General features: G+C 40.5%; 1 protein-coding gene across 1 annotated transcript in view; it reads left to right on the top strand.

The window, feature by feature from the left end:
* WNT2 (Wnt family member 2) overlaps window positions 1–4,968 on the top strand; it is a 42,721-nt gene extending 37,753 nt beyond the window's left edge. The window contains 1 exon segment of the mRNA XM_019418040.2: window positions 20–4,968. Within this exon segment, the coding sequence (XP_019273585.2) occupies window positions 20–249 (230 nt within the window). The 3' untranslated portion in view covers window positions 250–4,968.
* The last annotated feature ends 12,955 nt before the right edge of the window (window positions 4,969–17,923 follow it).

Below are 17,923 nucleotides of genomic sequence, written 5' to 3'. Positions count from 1 at the left end.
TCCCTCGCTTGTCTTCCAGGCTCTCTGGGTACAGCAGGCCGTGTATGCAACCTGACTTCCCGGGGCATGGACAGCTGCGAGGTCATGTGCTGCGGGAGAGGCTATGACACCTCCCACGTCACCCGGATGACCAAGTGCGAGTGTAAGTTCCACTGGTGCTGTGCCGTGCGCTGTCAGGACTGTCTGGAGGCCCTGGACGTGCACACATGCAAGGCCCCTAAAAGCGTTGACTGGGCGGCTCCCACATGACCCCAGAGGAGGTTGCCATCACCTTCTCTCCTGCAAGGACTCCATTGGATCTGCAAGGACACTGGGCCTTTGGGTTTTCTCGGGGAGATATTTCCTAAGGCATGTGACTTTGCCTCAACAGAAGTCCTTCCTCTCCCACCCAGGGGGCCCCAGAACTGGGGCCACATGTTGCACACAAAGCATGCCTTATTCCCTCTGCCTTCGAGCATTCTGGGCCACATCTCTTCCTGGTCAGGACAGACTGCTAGGAGGGGAGGGGCCGGCCACATCACTGTCTCCACCCACCTAGACGTTTCCTCTTTCTAGAGCGGCTGGCCAGAGGGGAAAAGAGTGTCCCAAAGGAGCTTTCTCTGTGTCTCCCAATAAATGATCATAGTTCAGAAATCCCATACTGCTCTCAGGAGGGTAAAGACAGCAGGACCAACTGCCACCGAATTAACTGTAAATCCTGAAAAGACCAAGCAAGGCTTTTGCCTGATCAAGTGATTTTCGCAGCCACCGCGTCCAGGGGTAATTGGTAACTGCCTGGAGAAAGATGGCTTTCAAAGAACTTCAGGTTTAAAACGCATATTTTTCAAAGCACTTATTGCCATATTGAAATTTGACGTAACAAGACGGGACTGTTGTCCTTTGGTACAGTTTTGGAATCTTTACAATAGCAAGAGCCTCAGAAAGTCATTGCTTTGCATTGACTTAATATAAAGCAACTTTCTATATAAAGTCCCCTTAATATAAAGCAACTTTAGGGATCTCACTTAAGATCTGAAGGGAATTTAAAAGAAAGATTGATGATCTGGCAGTATTCTGACCTATTGGGGGAGGATGGAGGAGAATAACCGCGAGTAAAATATCAGAAAATGTGTCTGTACAGATAAGGAGAAAAAGGGGAATAAAATTTCTGTCTGGTATGATGCATGTGACCCATGGAATTTTGTAGTTGAAATGGCCTTCAGAATGATAACTTTTGGGACGGCAAGACTAGGGAACCAACGTGCTGACAGAGAGGTTTCCAGAGGTAAGTCATGCCTACACGGCCTGCACCGTGAGCAGATGCCCAAAAGAGGTCCGCCATTTGTGCCAAGGAGCATCAGCATATACCCATCACCCTCCAAGCACATTTTAAAGACCTGCCATATTTAATTGTGTTCATCTGAGGCTGACAAGATGTCAAGATATCATAGCCTCAAGCAAATGACACATAGCCTTGCTTGTAAGGTTGGTAACCCTAGTATATTATATGGCAAACAGATTGTAATTTAGAGACTCTATTTAAGGGACCCAGCTGTAATTATGGGAACATCAGTGTGCAGATTGTGGCTGGCTTCTGTCATGATCCAAAAGATGACGTCCAGGGAAAATGGAGAGGCTGCCACCCCATTTTGTACATTAAGTGAAAGAAAGGCGAAATATCTGAAGTTACTTCTCATCCGCTTGGTACAATTAGGTTCTGGTTCTAAATATGGTCTCTTTGCTGAGCTACATTTATTAACAGGATGTTCCATTCTATGCATCTGGTGTCACACTGATGTTTGCTCATTCGTCCATAGCCTGGCCTTCAGTTTCTCCATCCTTGCTCTGCAGCAGGACGTTTAGACTGAGCCTCACAGACATCAACCTGCTGAGGTACTTTGTCATAATTGACACTTGCCTCCTCACCCTCATAAAAACAACAGAATTTATCTCCTTTCTCTCGCTCTCTAGAGTTAGTCATCTGATTTTTCCAAAGTGGTTCTTTCCTCTTTTTATTCTATGGATTCAGAGGCAGGAAGGGGGAGCATGACAGAATTGCTCAGAGCTCAGTGTGGGCCTTCGGCAGGGTGTGGGAAAGCCAGGCAGGTGGGCTCGGTCTTAGTTACACTGAAGCTGTGAATGCCTTCCTGGGGGGATGAGGGGACTTTCATGGTGGTCCCACAGCCATCAGCCCTTCTGCCTGCTGGATGAATTATGAAATCATAAATCCATAGGTGTGTTGAGAAATGGAAAGGATCTAAGTAGACATCTCAGCTCCCTTCAGTTTGTATCTGGGGAAACTGAGACTGCGAGAGGTGAAGATCTCTGTGCAAATTATCTGCCACTGCTCTCAAGCCCCATCACAGACAGGACCACATGTTCAGAGCAGTCAGGAAAGCCAAGCACTTTATCTAGTTTGTCTCAGAATTAATGCAAATGGAGTCTAAATAATTTTAGCATCCAAAAGGGATAGTCATTATCTCTTTTAATTCTTGGGATGCTTTCTTTTAAAAAATATTTTTAATGTTTATCTACTTTTTGAGGGAGGGGGAGGGGCAGAGAGAGAGAGAGAGAGAGAGAGATACACACACAGAATCTGAAGCAGCCTCCAGGCTTTGCACTGTCAACACAGAGTCCTGATGCAGGGCTCGAACTCACGAATAGCAAGATCATGACCTGAGCTGAAGTCAGACGCTTAACTGACTGAGCCACCCAGGCGCCCCATAACCCCTAGGATATTTTTATCTGACTTTGTTTTTTTGCTGAGATGCATCCTACTTGATAAGGAGCAAGGGAACAAGGTGTACCCATGCAGGAACTTGCATAAATTTCCCTAATCTGTAAGGGAGACTCTGGCAGCCATCTGAAATGCCAGTAGGTATGGCCACTAGGGAGGGTATAACAAGAGAGTGAAAGATTTTTATCTGTTTTCAAATAGAGGAAATCTCCACTATGGAAAAAAAATTAAAAACAGGTGAAGATAATTTCAAACTCATTTTCTTTAGGGCTTGGTTGAGGCTCCATAGTCCACGATTCTAAACTATACTAAAGTCTTGATTACCTGAGGCTTTTAAGGCAAGGTATGGCACAAATTACCCAAAACAAAATGAGAGACTCCATTCAGTTCAGATCCCCTTAAAAATTCCCTCCCAATAAAAATCTTATTACAAAACAAAGTTTTCTAGGCCCACGATGATGCCAATTAATGTTCTGCAACATCTTTAAAAGTTCTAACAGAATAGGAGATCTTGACTAATTCAGTGGAGTTTTCTATAATAAAGATGTAATCTGCACATGACTCTGAGTCTTAGCAAATTTGTTGTCCTCAATAAATTTGCTTCCCTAAATTGGTCTGTATTGGACTGATCTTTGTATTCTGTGAGCACCTTTGTCAAGGTGCATCTTCTAAGTATAAGAGACTTAATTAAAAACTAAGAACAAACTGAGGGTTGATGGGGGGTGGGAGGGAGCGGAGGGTAGGTGATGGGTATTGAAGAGGGCATCTTTTGGGATGAGCACTTAGTGTTATATGGAAACCAATGTGACAATAAATTTCATATATTAAAAAAAAAAGGTGCAATCTAGTTACAACATCTTGGATAGCCTCTCACGTTTAGCTCCAGCACAAAAGCCCCAAGTGCCAGGACCACACTCAGCAGTGGGTCTTTGCCCCTCCAGGACGGAGGCCCTGGCATATTACTGGACCACAGATGCTCAGAAGTGGGAGAATCATAGGGCACCCCAGAATACTGATCATCTGCTCTCCCTTATATGGATGTCACCAGACTGAAAGGAACATCCCAGAAGAATCTACTGAATGGCAATTTATTCTGTATGGGGCTGGATAATGGGAGAAGGATTAAGAGGGAAAGAGCCAGGTGGCTGCTATTAAGTGACAGGCTGAGTGAGCGTGGTGATGGTGAAGAGTGGCTTTTTCAGCTCTTGGGAGTAACCTCCACCCTTCCTGCTGTCGTTGCTTCCCTGTCCCCTCCCAGCACCTACTTCCCAAGGCGTCAGGAGGCCCAGAAGTGCAGGGCCTCAAGCCACTGCTCACATTCTCCATACCTGTTGTGTAGCTCTGCTCAAGCCTGTCAAGGTTAATTTCAAGAGATGTTCTCAATTGTCACAGCTGTATTCTTTTTTATTGGAGTTATTACAAAGCTTGAAAAACATCAGGTCTCACATTTCTTTTTCAAAGAAAGTAGCTTTAAAGTGAGAAAATCTAGCTTCACGTTGACATTTCTCAGCTTTATTAATTTATTAAGGAATCTTACATCAACTCTGCAAAACCTAAAGCGGGGCTCCCTTAGAAGCAGCCAACATGACTGTACACGCACTTGTCCTTGATGGCAGTTTTAAGCCAACGTATTGTGATTACTTCTCATTTATTAAAGGCTGGCCTGGAGCTGGTATTGTCTCACTCAGCTGAAGAACATTCATCTCCCCTCTTGCCTGCTCTCAAAATAAAGGCTCAGAGAGGTGTCCAATAGACCAGAACCATTCTTTTGTGTCTATTTACTGTACTTCAACCCATGTTTCCTTATCTTAAGAGCAAGAAGTGTACTCTTAACAAATAAACCTCACCAGTTCCAAAGCTGGTAAATTGCTTTTGTCAGGTCTCTGCTGACCTTCTGAAAAACAATCTGCTGGTGTAAGCTGACAAAGGCCTGCTTATTTTGACCTTCTCCTTACCTAGGCAGAGAAAATTTTCTGTCACTCATCCATGAGAATGTTCTTTACATTTTTCAGGGGATCAGCAAGGTGACAGGTGGTTTGCAAAGCCCGACATGATTATTATTTTTCTAAATCATAGTTGTTCCAACTTCAGTTTTTTTTCCCCTGATATTCACATGATTCCTGTTTAACCAAACCTCCCACATCCATGAGCTAATAAAAGTGTCACGCAGATTGTTACAAAGAACTATTGTTATTTACAAGTCTACATTTTCTGTGAAATCAAAACATAATAAAGTGAATTTTCAGTGTTGACTTTGTTATTTTAAACTTGTGATAGTCTTGCCAAACCCTCTGGTGAAAAGAAATCCCTGCAGGTTATGGGAATTATTCCCTTGCCTTTTCTCAGGACTACACGCAACACAAGTTGATCAAGAGGTGTCTTTTAAGTTTGTAAAGATTTTCAGGGAGGACAATTGGCTTACCTTACTGGTAAATACTCTTGTAAGTTCATGGTTAAGACTCCCATTCCTGATTAGAAAATTATTCCACATTTTCACCCTGTGTTCTCCCATGGCTGCCACAGGAGTGCTTACCCTCTCTAGGAGTCAGCATGCTTTGGCTGTGTTTGTAACCTCAGTGTCTCTCCACGGCAGCTAGACCTACCCTCCACTGACTTTTCTTAATTATTACTTTCCATGTAAATGCTTGCTTTTGGCCTACATGGTATTTTTTCAGCTTGATTAGAAACATACAGGATCCCTTGCCCCTTTCTTGAGATCTGTGTATCCTGATTTTGTGTGCTACTTATACACAAGTATCAAAAGCCCAGAAAATGAAAATAAACTCCCCTCCAGCAAAGAAAATCCACCTAACATTTGCTCTTCCCCAATGAACTGTTTTGGGGTGATCTAACTAAGCAAACTGTTGACTCTGCACCTCACCCCAAGGTGGCCCCATAGTCAGAGTCATTGTCCCTTTCAGAAACTCTCATGCTTAGATGATCTGCAGAGGAGGTGGTGATACAAGTGTCCATGTGTGTTTTCCAATGAACATTTTCCCCCCAATATTTTTGCCCAAACATCAATGAAGTTTCCCTATTAGCTAACCCTTTGGGTGAGAGGACTGTCCTACACATTGTAAGATCTTTAAAGCAACCCTCGTCTCTCCAGACTAGATGCCAGAGGTACTCTCCTGCTTCCCAGCTGTGACAACACAACTAACAATGTCCTCAGACACTGTTAGGTGTTCCCCGTGAGCGGATAAGGAAGCAAAGTGTAAGACAAAACCGTTCCCAGTTGAGAGCCACTGATATAACACTTTGGGTCAAGTCCTCTATTGAAATGCAAGCCATATACATTTCTGCCATTTTCATTTAGGAACACTTCACTGGGAGTGATGGCTTAATGGGATTAATTCTCGGTATTAATGCATGAGACTAACTGGGAAGGAATCTCTTGGAATGGATGTAGTCATAGAACCCCCTCAGCAGCATCGGGCAGAACAAGACAGGCTGAGACTTGAACTTCACTGTGTGTCCTGGGAGGGTGAAAAAGCATGAGGCTCCTGGGTTTCTGAGGATGGGAATCAAAGGAAGGATGGAAGCTTAGCGAGGAGAAACAATAATACGGTATTAGAAGCTGAAGGCAAAAATCTTCACAGGAATGCCTCAGTTTCATGACACTCACTGGGAAAGAAACCCCCAAAATAAGGCCTGGAAGGTGGAAGAGTGAGAATGTTATAACTCTGCATAAAATAGTTGTAATTTTGAGTTTCTCAGGACAGAGAGGAGGGTGATAGTAAAGAGGGGGCACTGAAAAATGGAGAAATACTGAGTTTCAAGCGAAAGACTAGAATCTCCAGTTGAAGACCATGGTGGGTATCATTTGCGGGTTGATCACTGAACACCTGCCCCTACACACACACACACAGATACAGACACACCACAAGTTGTCACTATTGCAGGTAATCCTAGCCTTGTCTGGCTGGTATTTTAGGAGCACGAAAAACTCAAAGTGCTCTCTCACATGTGCCAGCAAAGAGTGAGAAAGGGAGTTCATGCTGGATGCAACACAGGGCAGAGTGGAGAAAGAAACAGGCCTGGATGACAGACCAAATAAAGGATAACCCCAGCTGCACAGAGGATGTGGGGCAAATGACAACTGGCTAAAAGAAGGAACTAGAAAGCCAGTCTTCTTCTACTTGACAATTTCCCATGGGCCAAACTGAATTTATGTCTTAGGCTGCCCATGGAAATAAAAACCAGACAGAAACACTTAGATGAACAAATAACTCTTCATCTGTTCCCTCATGCTATTACCTAGTTCTAGATAATACAGCATGATTAAAATCTGATCATGATCAATTTACCATTTACACTATTTTTGGACTCTTAACTTGATTTTGTAATTTCCGAGTAGTGACTGACCCTGTGAAAGCCCCTGTAATTGAATCATAGGCTCTGGATTTCCCCAGGCAGTCCACCCAATCATATTTTAATAGCATTGCAGGCCTTCCTAAGTTCCACAGATGAGAGGAGTCATATTACTGCCCGTAAACCCAGTTCAAATAATTAAATGACGAAGATGCATCCAGTATCCAGTCAACCAGATTGGTCACATTGGTTGCTTCAGCAGAGGCTGGGGAGCTTGGCAAACCCATCTGTGAATGTTTAGGGGCTTCATGTTACAGGTGGAGGTCACACACTAGCCAAACAAATAGCAGGACATACAGAAAACGAAATCTGAATTGGAGTCTCCAAAAGTCTACCCACCCAAATAAACTTTGGCATCTGCCCCTTGATCATTATTCTCCAATAGTGATGATGACTTTGTGAAAGGCCTTGAACTCTGAGTTGTCATTGTGGATTCATGCTTAATCAAGACAAATATTCCCAGCCTAAGAGTACAACTAGAAGAAGGGAGTACTGGTTTGATTTTCTTATATATTGCTGTAACTATAAACAAGGCCTTATCTTCTCAGCAACTCTCAGGAAATAATAAGCACTAGTGTTTTGTGGGTATTTACACCAGCCCTTGGAGATTTTATTAGAATCATGATTCACAGATGAGAAATTTTCCTCTTCTACAGGGTTTAGTAACTGGAGTAAGAATTACTCAGTACACTGTACAGACAAACGGATTTGAATACTTCTGGCTATTAACCATTCATTCACTGGTGGTTTTCTTTCTTTCTGAACTGACCGAATGATTGGGTCAGGATGATCTCATTATCCCATTATTGTAGACATATACTTAAATGGTGTCTGAGAACTATGTTGTTCTGTCATACGGATATGAGACTTCAACAGAGCAATGAGGTTACAAGACACTTCCAAGATTCTGAGACTGAGGAATCATGGAATCACAGAATGTCACATTTGGAAGGAACAATGCCTGTAATTTATTCTAACCTCCACATGCTATTCCTGGGAAAACACGAGAAATTTCATGGTTCAGACTGTGATATAAGCAAGACACTCTGAATCATCTTTAGGGAAGAAGTGTTATTATTGAAGAAGTGTTATTATTCATTCAATCAGTTTGTAGTGAGCATCTCCTGTGAGTCAACGGCTGTGCTACAGTACTGGAAATGCAGCAGTGACTAAGACAACGTGCCCCTGCTCAGAGCCTTCGCTCAGAGCCTTCTGGGAGGGCTAACACAGAACACGTGTACTTCACTTCTTTTTTAATTTTTTTTTTCAACGTTTTTTATTTATTTTTGGGACAGAGAGAGACAGAGCATGAGCCGGGGAGGGTCAGAGAGAGAGGGAGACACAGAATCGGAAACAGGCTCCAGGCTCCGAGCCATCAGCCCAGAGCCTGACGCGGGGCTCGAACTCACGGACCGCGAGATCGTGACCTGGCTGAAGTCGGACGCTTAACCGACTGCGCCACCCAGGCGCCCCGAACACGTGTACTTCACTTCTTACCTTACAAGCACTTCCACGCGCATTGTTGGATTTAGTCCTTACAACCACCTTTAGATATAGATATGATTAGCCTGTTTTTAAAGACGATGCAAATTTCAGAGAGATTTGGTAATCAGCCCAAGATCACAAAGACTTATAAGAGGCAGGGCCTGGACTCAAATATTTGTCTTCTAACTTTCATTCCAGTGTCCTTTCCAGTATATCAGAGCACCCTCTGATTAAAACTCAGTCAGAAGTATTCTGTCCAATGGGCTATTGAAAATGACTTGAGGGGCGCCTGGGTGGCTCAGTCGGTTAAGTGTCTGACTTTGGCTCAGGTCATGATCTCAAGGTTCATGAGTTCGAGCCCTGTATCCAGCTCTGTGCTGACAGCTCGGAGCCTGGAGCCTGCTTTGGATTCTGTGTCTCCCTCTCTATCTACCCCCACCCCCCGCTCACGCTCTCTCTCTCAAAAATAAATAAACATTGAGAGAAAATGACTTGATTGGTTCAATGACCACATTTTCCAAACAAAAATTAGGATGTGTGGACTGCAAATTTTTTTGATGATTTCTGGTTAAATTTATATGCAATCTGGAGAACAAATCATATGGAGATACCCATTTAAAAAAGTTCTACTAGAATGTAAGTGACTTTTAGTTCTACATTTAACAAAGCACTTTTATTTCAATTAAAATGGCTTTTGAATTCCCCTAGAAAATCAGAGATTTCTAGTCATAAGAAATCTACTTTCCTTATCATATGGAGATTCAATCCACAGTTGAAGATGGTTAAAAATATCATGGACCATTTCAAACATGGTATAAATCATGATTTATTGAAGTTTTCCTCAACCCCCTACCTAATGCTTGATTACTCAGGTTGAATTAATATATAAATAATTTTTATAAATAGCTTTCACAATAGTCTTGCCCTCTTACACACTGAGGAAGAGAGACAGTTAAAATTTCCTTAACAACAATGCCCAAGAAAAAATTTTCAAAATTGTATTAAATGTAACAATGTATTCTAAAATAATTTTAAAGGTACAAAGTACATATAAATATGATATTAGCATCTATTAGGAATAATAATATTTTCACCTCATTTAACATAAAGTATAAGTGGTCTTTTTCTCCATAAAGCATATTGGGACAATTTGTATAATCCTAGATTATTAGATACTGTTTCTAGAAACAACAGGTGATCTTTCCTCTACCTTCTAATATAGAAACAATCCAGCAGGGCTGGGATATTACATGTTGCTGGCACTGACCTCCAATTGGTTTCAAATCAACTCATCACTTAATCCAACCTTATGTTTGGGATTTTTTTCTGGTAGGGGCCAAATTAGCAAAAGAAACGTCTCTTCAGAATGTAAGAGAACCAGTGACAAGTCCTTATACGAATATCTGAGGAGTGTAGGAGAGGGAGAAAGAATCTTTGTCTAAATGGAATCTCAAATGGATGGGTCAGGGGAGAGGGTGGAGCATTTGTCACAATTATTCGAAAAGTGTATGGAATAGATTTACATGCATGTTTATTCATGGTGAAAAAAAAAACTGTCCCCAGATATGAATTTTAATTTGTGAGAAGGCTGCTAAGAAATGTGAGATCATGGAGAAGATGGTCCTTAAACTAAATAAATAAATAAATAAAATCTAGGGAGTGTAATCCCGCCTAGAATGTGATTCATTCTTTTGGAGCAATAAATAGAGTGAGATGGTGTCCAAAAGCAATTTTCCTATTTCTTGGACACGGAAGCACTTTTCCTTATAACAACTATAGCAGAATCAGATCCCCATGTAGATTACATTGACAACCATGAGGGGAAACAACTCAGCCCCAAATGTTTTCCTTTCATCGACCTTGAGTTGGGCCTAAAATTCTCACCCTTACCAATGTTGCCTGGGGGTTAAGAACCTATCTTTAAAATTTTTCTTTCAAAATGTATAAATGTTATTCAGCTTTCTTCCTTAATTCAACAATTACTTATTCAACAAGTATCTGGCAAAAAATATTTTCCCCAGTGTTGGGGAAACAGTACTGAGTAAAGTAAATGAAATAAATGAGACTTCTATTTCTGATAATATGGCAGACTAAATAAGACTTCTGATGCAAAATGCTTAGAATTTGACATAAGGTAAAAGAAGCATGCTTTAAAATATATAAGTAAATTCTCCCCATTCCAACCTCCAAATACATGATAGTTCCAGAGGCCAAAAATGAAGGGGACACTGAAAACTCAAGCATTGGTGCCCCCAGTGGAGGTTTATTAATCTCCCTCTCTAGAAGATTGGGTTTTAAATTAAAGTCCAGGGCAGGGAAGGAAACAAGATTTTGCACCTTCTTGAAATAAGGAGTTAGAATTAGGATACGGCATCCCATCCCTTACCACATGAAGTCAGAACCTTTCAAAGGGCTATGCATTCAAAAAAGCAAAAATCTGACCACCAGCACAGGGAATAGACTGGGAACTAGTTTCCTGTGTAATGGCATGAGTGTAGGAAAATAATTAATTAATTAAAATAAATTTATAGCCCTGACTATTTACAGCTACCAGCCTTTCTTCATTTAGTTTGATGTTAGAATAAATATAATTTGTATACTTCAGGAATTGCCTAGCCAATAAATTAGCCTAAAACAAACAAACAAAATCATTCTAGATTGAGGTGCCTAGCAGATACAAAAACAAATCCTCTTTGAGGGTCACATTTTCAACCAGGCTGCAGAGAATTCTCACATATAAAACTTCACTGAATCTGAGCTGATAATTTAAAATTACAAAACATACCACAAAATAAGCCACCATGATTGAGAGTCACAGAAAAAACAAACCATACACTCAGATCTCCAAGAATATCAGATAATAAAATTATGATACACAGGCTATAAAACAAATCTGTTTAGGAATGATTTTTAAAAGAAAAATGAATAATAAATATGAATAATATACATAACACTTAAAGGAAAAAGATTAAGCTAAAAATATTTGAAAAAGAACTAAAAGGAACACCCAGTAATTAAAAATATACCCTGACATATAGCTATGGCTATTAAAACAGTGATTTTCTGCCACAGCTGAGGAAGCATTCTTCAACTCTTTCCTCCTGCCTCCATCATGTATAAATCAGAGTTTCTCGAGGAGCCCTAAGAACTGTAGAAGCTCTTCATTAAAGGTTTGAACTTTCAAATAACCAGTAGAAGACTGCAAAGCCATGAATAACACTCACAGATTGTGTGGTAATGAAAGACCCAAATACCAGACACTCTAGAAACTTTGGGCTTGTCACATATGCCATTGTGGTACAAGTATATGCAGTCATGAATGCAAGGCCACACAAGATGAATGTAAGAGTCATAGAACCAAAGAGAGTTGTCTTGAAAGAAGGTGTTTCAATACGAAGTGCACAGTTACCTATGAAAAAGACCTTTGTTAGTAGCATTAAAGATGGCCCTGAACAGCATGTAAGAGATTATTTTGAGCAATATAGGAAGACTGAGGTGATTGAAATCATTACTGAGTAGGATAGTAACAAGAAAAGAGGTTTTCCTTTTGTAACCTTTGGTGACCATAACTCCATGGATAAGACTATCATTCAGAAATACCATACTGTGAATAGCTATAACTGTGAAGTAATGGGAGCCCTGCTTAAGCAAGAGATGGCCAGTGTCTCATCTAAGTCAAAGCAGTTCTGAAAACGTTGGCAGTGGTTGTGGAGGTTATGTTAGAGGTAATGACAACTTTGGTCAGGGAAGAAACTTCAAAGTTGTTATGGCTTTGGTGATGGTGGATATGATGGCATTAATTGATTTGGTAATAATGGAAGTAGTTTTGGAGGTGGTAGAAGTTACAATAATTTTGGGAATTACAGCAATCAATCTTCAAGTTCTAGATCCATAAAGGAAGGAAACTTTTCTAGTTTTTTCAGTGGTGAAAGCCAGTACTTTGCCAAACCACAAAACCAAGGTGGTTATGAGTGTCTAAGAAACACCAGTAGTTATGGCAGTGGCAGAAGATTTTAATTACTGCCAAGAAAAAAAAAAAACTTAGCAGAAGAGGAGAGCCTGGGAAGTGACAGAAAAGCTATGGGTTACTATAGGTTTATAAACCCAGCCCAACCATACCGGCAGAGCCTAACTGCTACAAGAAAAAAAAAAACTTATATAACAAATATTTTGGTGTCTTTTTTTTTGATATATGAAATTTATTGTCAAACTGGTTTCCATACAACACCCAGTGCTCATCCCAAAAGATGCCCTCCTTAATACCCATCACCCACCTCCCCTCCCTCCCACCCCCCATCAACCCTCAGTTTCTTCTCAGTTTTAAAGAGTCTCTTATGCTTTGGCTCTCTTCCACTCTAACCTCTTTTTTTTTTTTTCCCCTTCCCCTCCCCCATGGGTTTCTGTTAAGTTTCTCAGGATCCACATAAGAGTGAAACCATATGGTATCTGTCTTTCTCTGTATGGCTTATTTCACTTAGCATAACACTTTCCAGTTCTGTCCACGTTGCTACAAAGGGCCATATTTCATTCTTTCTCATTGCCACGTAGTACTCCATTGTGTATATAAACCACAATTTCTTTATCCATTCATCAGTTGATGGACATTTAGGCTCTTTACATAATTTGGCTATTGTTGAGAGTGCTGTTAGTAACATTGGGGTACAAGTGCCCCTATGCATCAGTACTCCTGTATCCCTTGGGTAAATTCCTAGCAGTGCTACTGCTGGGTCATAGGGTAGGTTTATTTTTAATTTTTTGAGGAACCTCCACACTGTTTTCCAGAGCAGCTGCACCAGTTTGCATTCCCACCAACAGTGCAAGAGGGTTCCTATTTCTCCACATCCTCGCCAGCATCTATAGTCTCCTGATTTGTCCATTTTGGCCACTCTGACTGGTGTGAGGTGATATCTGAGTGTGGTTTTGATTTGTATTTCCCTGATGAGGAGTGACGTTGACCATCTTTTCATGTGCCTGTTGGCCATCCGGATGTCTTCTTTAGAGAAGTGTCTATTCATGTCTTCTGCCCATTTCTTCACTGGATTATTTGTTTTTCAGGTATGGAGTTTGGTGAGCTCTTTATAGATTTTGGATACTAGTGCTTTGTCCGATATGTCATTTGCAAATATCTTTTCCCATTCCGTTGGTTGCCTTTTAATTTTGTTGATTGTTTCCTTTGCTGTGCAGAAGCTTTTTGTCTTCATGAGGTCCCAGTAGTTCATTTTTGCTTTTAATTCCCTTGCCTTTGGGGATGTGTCAAGTAAGAAATTGGTACGGCTGAGGTCAGAGAGGTGTTTTCCTCCTTTCTCCTCTGGGGTTTTGATGCTTTCCTGTCTCACATTCAGGTCCTTTATCCATTTTGAGTTTATTTTTGTGAATGGTGTGAGAAAGTGGTCTAGTTTCAACCTTCTGCATGTTGCTGTCCAGTTCTCCCAGCACCATTTGTTAAAGAGACTGTCTTTTTTCCATTGGATGTTCTTTCCTGCTTTGTCAAAGATTAGTTGGCCATACGTTTGTGGGTCTAGTTCTGGGGTTTCTATTCTCTTCCATCGGTGCATGTGTCTGTTTTTGTGCCAATACCATGCTGTCTTGATGATTACAGCTTTGTAGTAGAGGCTAAAGTCTGGGATTGTGATGCCTCCTGCTTTGGTCTTCTTCAAAATTACTTTGGCTATTCAGGGCCTTTTGTGGTTCCATATGAATTTTAGGATTGCTTCTTCTAGCTTCAAGAAGAATGCTGGTGCAATTTTGATTGGGATCGCATTGAATGTGTAGATAGCTTTGGGTAGTATTGACATTTTGACAATATTTATTCTTCCAATCCATGAGCATGGAATGGTTTTCCATTTCTTTAAATCTTCTTCAATTTCCTTCATCAGCTTTCTATAGTTTTCAGCATACAGATCTTTTACATCTTTGGTTAGATTTATTCCTAGGTATTTTATGCTTCTTGGTGCAATTGTGAATGGGATCAGTTTCTTTATTTGTCTTTCTGTTGCTTCATTGTTAGTGTATAAGAATGCAACTGATTTCTCTACATTGATTTTGTATCCTGCAACTTTGCTAAATTCATGGATCAGTTCTAGCAGACTTTTGGTGGAGTCTATCAGATTTTTCATGTATAATATCACGTCACCTGCAAAAAGTGAAAGCTTAACTTCATATTTGCCAATGTTGATGTCTTTGATTTCCTTTTGTTGTCTGATTGCTGATGCTAGAACTTCCAACACTATGTTCAACAACAGTGGTGAGAGTGGACATCCCTGTCGTGTTCCTGATCTCAGGGAAAAGCTCTCAGTTTTTCCCCATTGAGGATGATGTTAGCTATGGGCTTTTCATAAATGGCTTTTATGATGTTTAAGTATGTTCCTTTTATCCCGACTTTCTCGAGGGTTTTAATTAAGAAAGGATGCTGAATTTTGTCAAATGCTTTTTCTGCATCGATTGACAGGATCATATGGTTCTTATCTTTTCTTTTATTTACTTATTTTTTTAATTTTTTTTAACATTTACTTATTTTTGAGACAGAGAGAGACAGAGCATGAACGGGGGAGGGGCAGAGAGAGAGGGAGACACAGAATCGGAAGCAGGCTCCAGGCTCTGAGCCATCAGCCCAGACACTGACGCAGGGCTCGAACTCACGGACTGCGAGATCATGACCTGAGCCGAAGTCGGAAGCTCAACCGACTGAGCCACCCAGGCGCCCCTTATCTTTTCTTTTATTAATGTGATGCATCATGTTGATTGATTTGTGAATGTTGAACCTGTCCTGCATCCCAGGAATGAATCCCACTTGATCATGGTGAATAATTCTTTTTATATGCTGTTGAATTCGATTTGCTAGTATCTTATTGAGAATTTTTGCATCCGTATTCATCAGGGATATTGGCCTGTAGTTCTCTTTTTTTATTGGGTCTCTGTCTGGTTTAGGAATCAAAGTCATACTGGCTCCATAGAATGAGTCTGGAAGTTTTCCTTCCCTTTCTCTTTTGGAACAGCTTGAGAAGGATAGGTATTATCTCTGCTTTAAATGTCTGGTAGAATTCCCCTGGGAAGGCATCTGGTCCTGGACTCATATTTGTTGGGAGATTTTTGATAACTGATTCAATTTATTCGCTGGTTATGGGTCTGTTCAAGCTTTCTATTTCCTCCTGATTGAGTTTTGGAAGTGTGTGGGTGTTTAGGAATTTGTCCATTGCTTCCAGGTTGTCCAGTTTGTTGGCATATAATTTTTCATAGTATTCCCTGATAATTGCTTGTATCTCTGAGGGATTGGTTGTAATCATTCCATTTTCATTCATGATTTTATCTATTTGGGTCATCTCCCTTTTCTTTTTGAGAAGCCTGGCTAGAGGTTTATCAATTTTGTTTATTTTTTCAAAAAACCAACTCTTGGTTTCGTTGATCTGCTCTACCGTTTTTTTAAATTCTATATTGTTTATTTCTGCTCTGATCTTTATGATTTCTCTTCTTCTGCTGGGTTTAGGCTGTCTTTGCTGTTCTGCTTCTATTTCCTTTGGGTGTGCTGTTAGATTTTGTATTTGGGATTTTTCTTGTTTCTTGAGATAGGCCTGGATTGCAATGTATTTTCCTCTCAGGACTGCCTTCGCTGCATCCCAAAGCGTTTGGATTGTTGTATTTTCATTTTCGTTTGTTTCCATATATTTTTTAATTTCTTCTCTAATTGCCTGGTTGGCCCACTCATTCTTTAGTAGGGTGTTCTTTAACCTCCATGCTTTTGGAGGTTTTCCAGACTTTTTCCTGTGGTTGATTTCAAGCTTCATAGCATTGTGGTCTGAAAGTATGCATGGTATGATCTCAATTCTTCTATACTTATGAAGGGCTGTTTTGTGACCCAGTATATGATCTATCTTGGAGAATGTTCCATGTGCACTCGAGAAGAAAGTATATTCTGTTGCTTTGGGATACAGAGTTCTAAATATATCTGTCAAGTCCATCTGATCCAATGTATCATTCAGGGCCCTTGTTTCTTTATTGATCCTGTGTCTAGATGATCTATCCATTGTTGTAAGTGGAGTGTTAAAGTCCCCTGCAATTACCACATTCTTATCAATAAGGTTTCTTATGTTTGTAATTGTTTTATATATTTGGGGGCTCCGGTATTTGGCGCATAGACATTTATAATTGTTAGCTCTTCCTGATGAATAGACCCTGTAATTGTTATATAATGCCGTTCTTCATCTCTTGTTACAGACTTTAATTTAAAGTCTAGTTTGTCTGATCTAAATATGGGTATTCCAGCTTTCTTTTGAGTTCCAGTAGCATGATAGATAGTTCTCCATCCCCTCACTTTCAATCTGAAGGTGTCCTCAGGTCTAAAATGAGTCTCTTGTAGACAGCAAATAGATGGGTCTTGTTTTTTTATCCATTCTGATACCCTATGTCTTTTGGTTGGCGCACTTAGTCCATTTATGTTCAGTGTTATTATAAAAAGATATGGGTTTAGAGTCATTGTGATGTCTGTAGGTTTCATGCTTGAAGTGATGTCTCTGGTGTTTTGTCTCACAGGATCCCCCTTAGGATCTCTTGTAGGGCTGGTTTAGTGGTGATGAATTCCTTCAGTTTTTGTTTGTTTGGGAAGACCTTTATTTTTCCATCTATTCTGAATGACACACTTGCTGGATAAAGGAATGTTGGCTGCATATTTTTTCTGTTCATTACATTGAAGATTTCCTGCCACTCCTTCCTGGCCTGCCAGGTTTCATTAGAGAGATCTGTCATGAGTCTTATCGGTCTCCCTTTATATGTTAGAGCATGTTTATCCCTAGCTGCTTTCAGAATTTTCTCTTTAATCCTTGTATTTTGCCAGCTTCACTATGATATGTCGTGCAGAAGATCGTTTCTAGTTACGTCTGAAGGGAGTTCTCTGTGCCTCTTGGATTTCAATGCCTTTTTCCTTCCCCAGATCAGGGAAGTTCTCAGCTATGATTTCTTCAAGTACACCTTCAGCACCTTTCCCTCTCTTCCTCCTCTGGAATACCAATCATGCATAGATTATTTCTCTTTAGTGCATCACTTAGTTCTCTAATTTTCCCCCCATACTCCTGGATTTTTTTATCTCTCTTTTTCTCAGCTTCTTCTTTTTCCATAATTTTATCTTCTAGTTCACCTATTCTCTCCTCTGCCTCTTCAATCCGAGCTGTGGTCATCTCCATTTTATTTTGCAGCTCATTAATAGCATTTTTTAGCTCCTCCTGGCTGTTCCTTAGTCCCTTGATCTCTGTAGCAGTAGATTCTCTGCTGTCCTGTATACTGTTTTCAAGCCCAGCGATTAATTTTATGACTATTATTCTAAATTCACTTTCTGTTATATTGTTTAAATCGTTTTTGATC

The sequence above is a fragment of the Panthera pardus genome, unplaced genomic scaffold (genome assembly GCF_024362965.1).
Source record: "Panthera pardus isolate Hobbes unplaced genomic scaffold, ASM2436296v1 HiC_scaffold_8, whole genome shotgun sequence".
Classification (NCBI taxonomy): Eukaryota; Metazoa; Chordata; class Mammalia; order Carnivora; family Felidae; genus Panthera; species Panthera pardus.
This window is presented reverse-complemented; position numbering and strand designations above follow the sequence as displayed.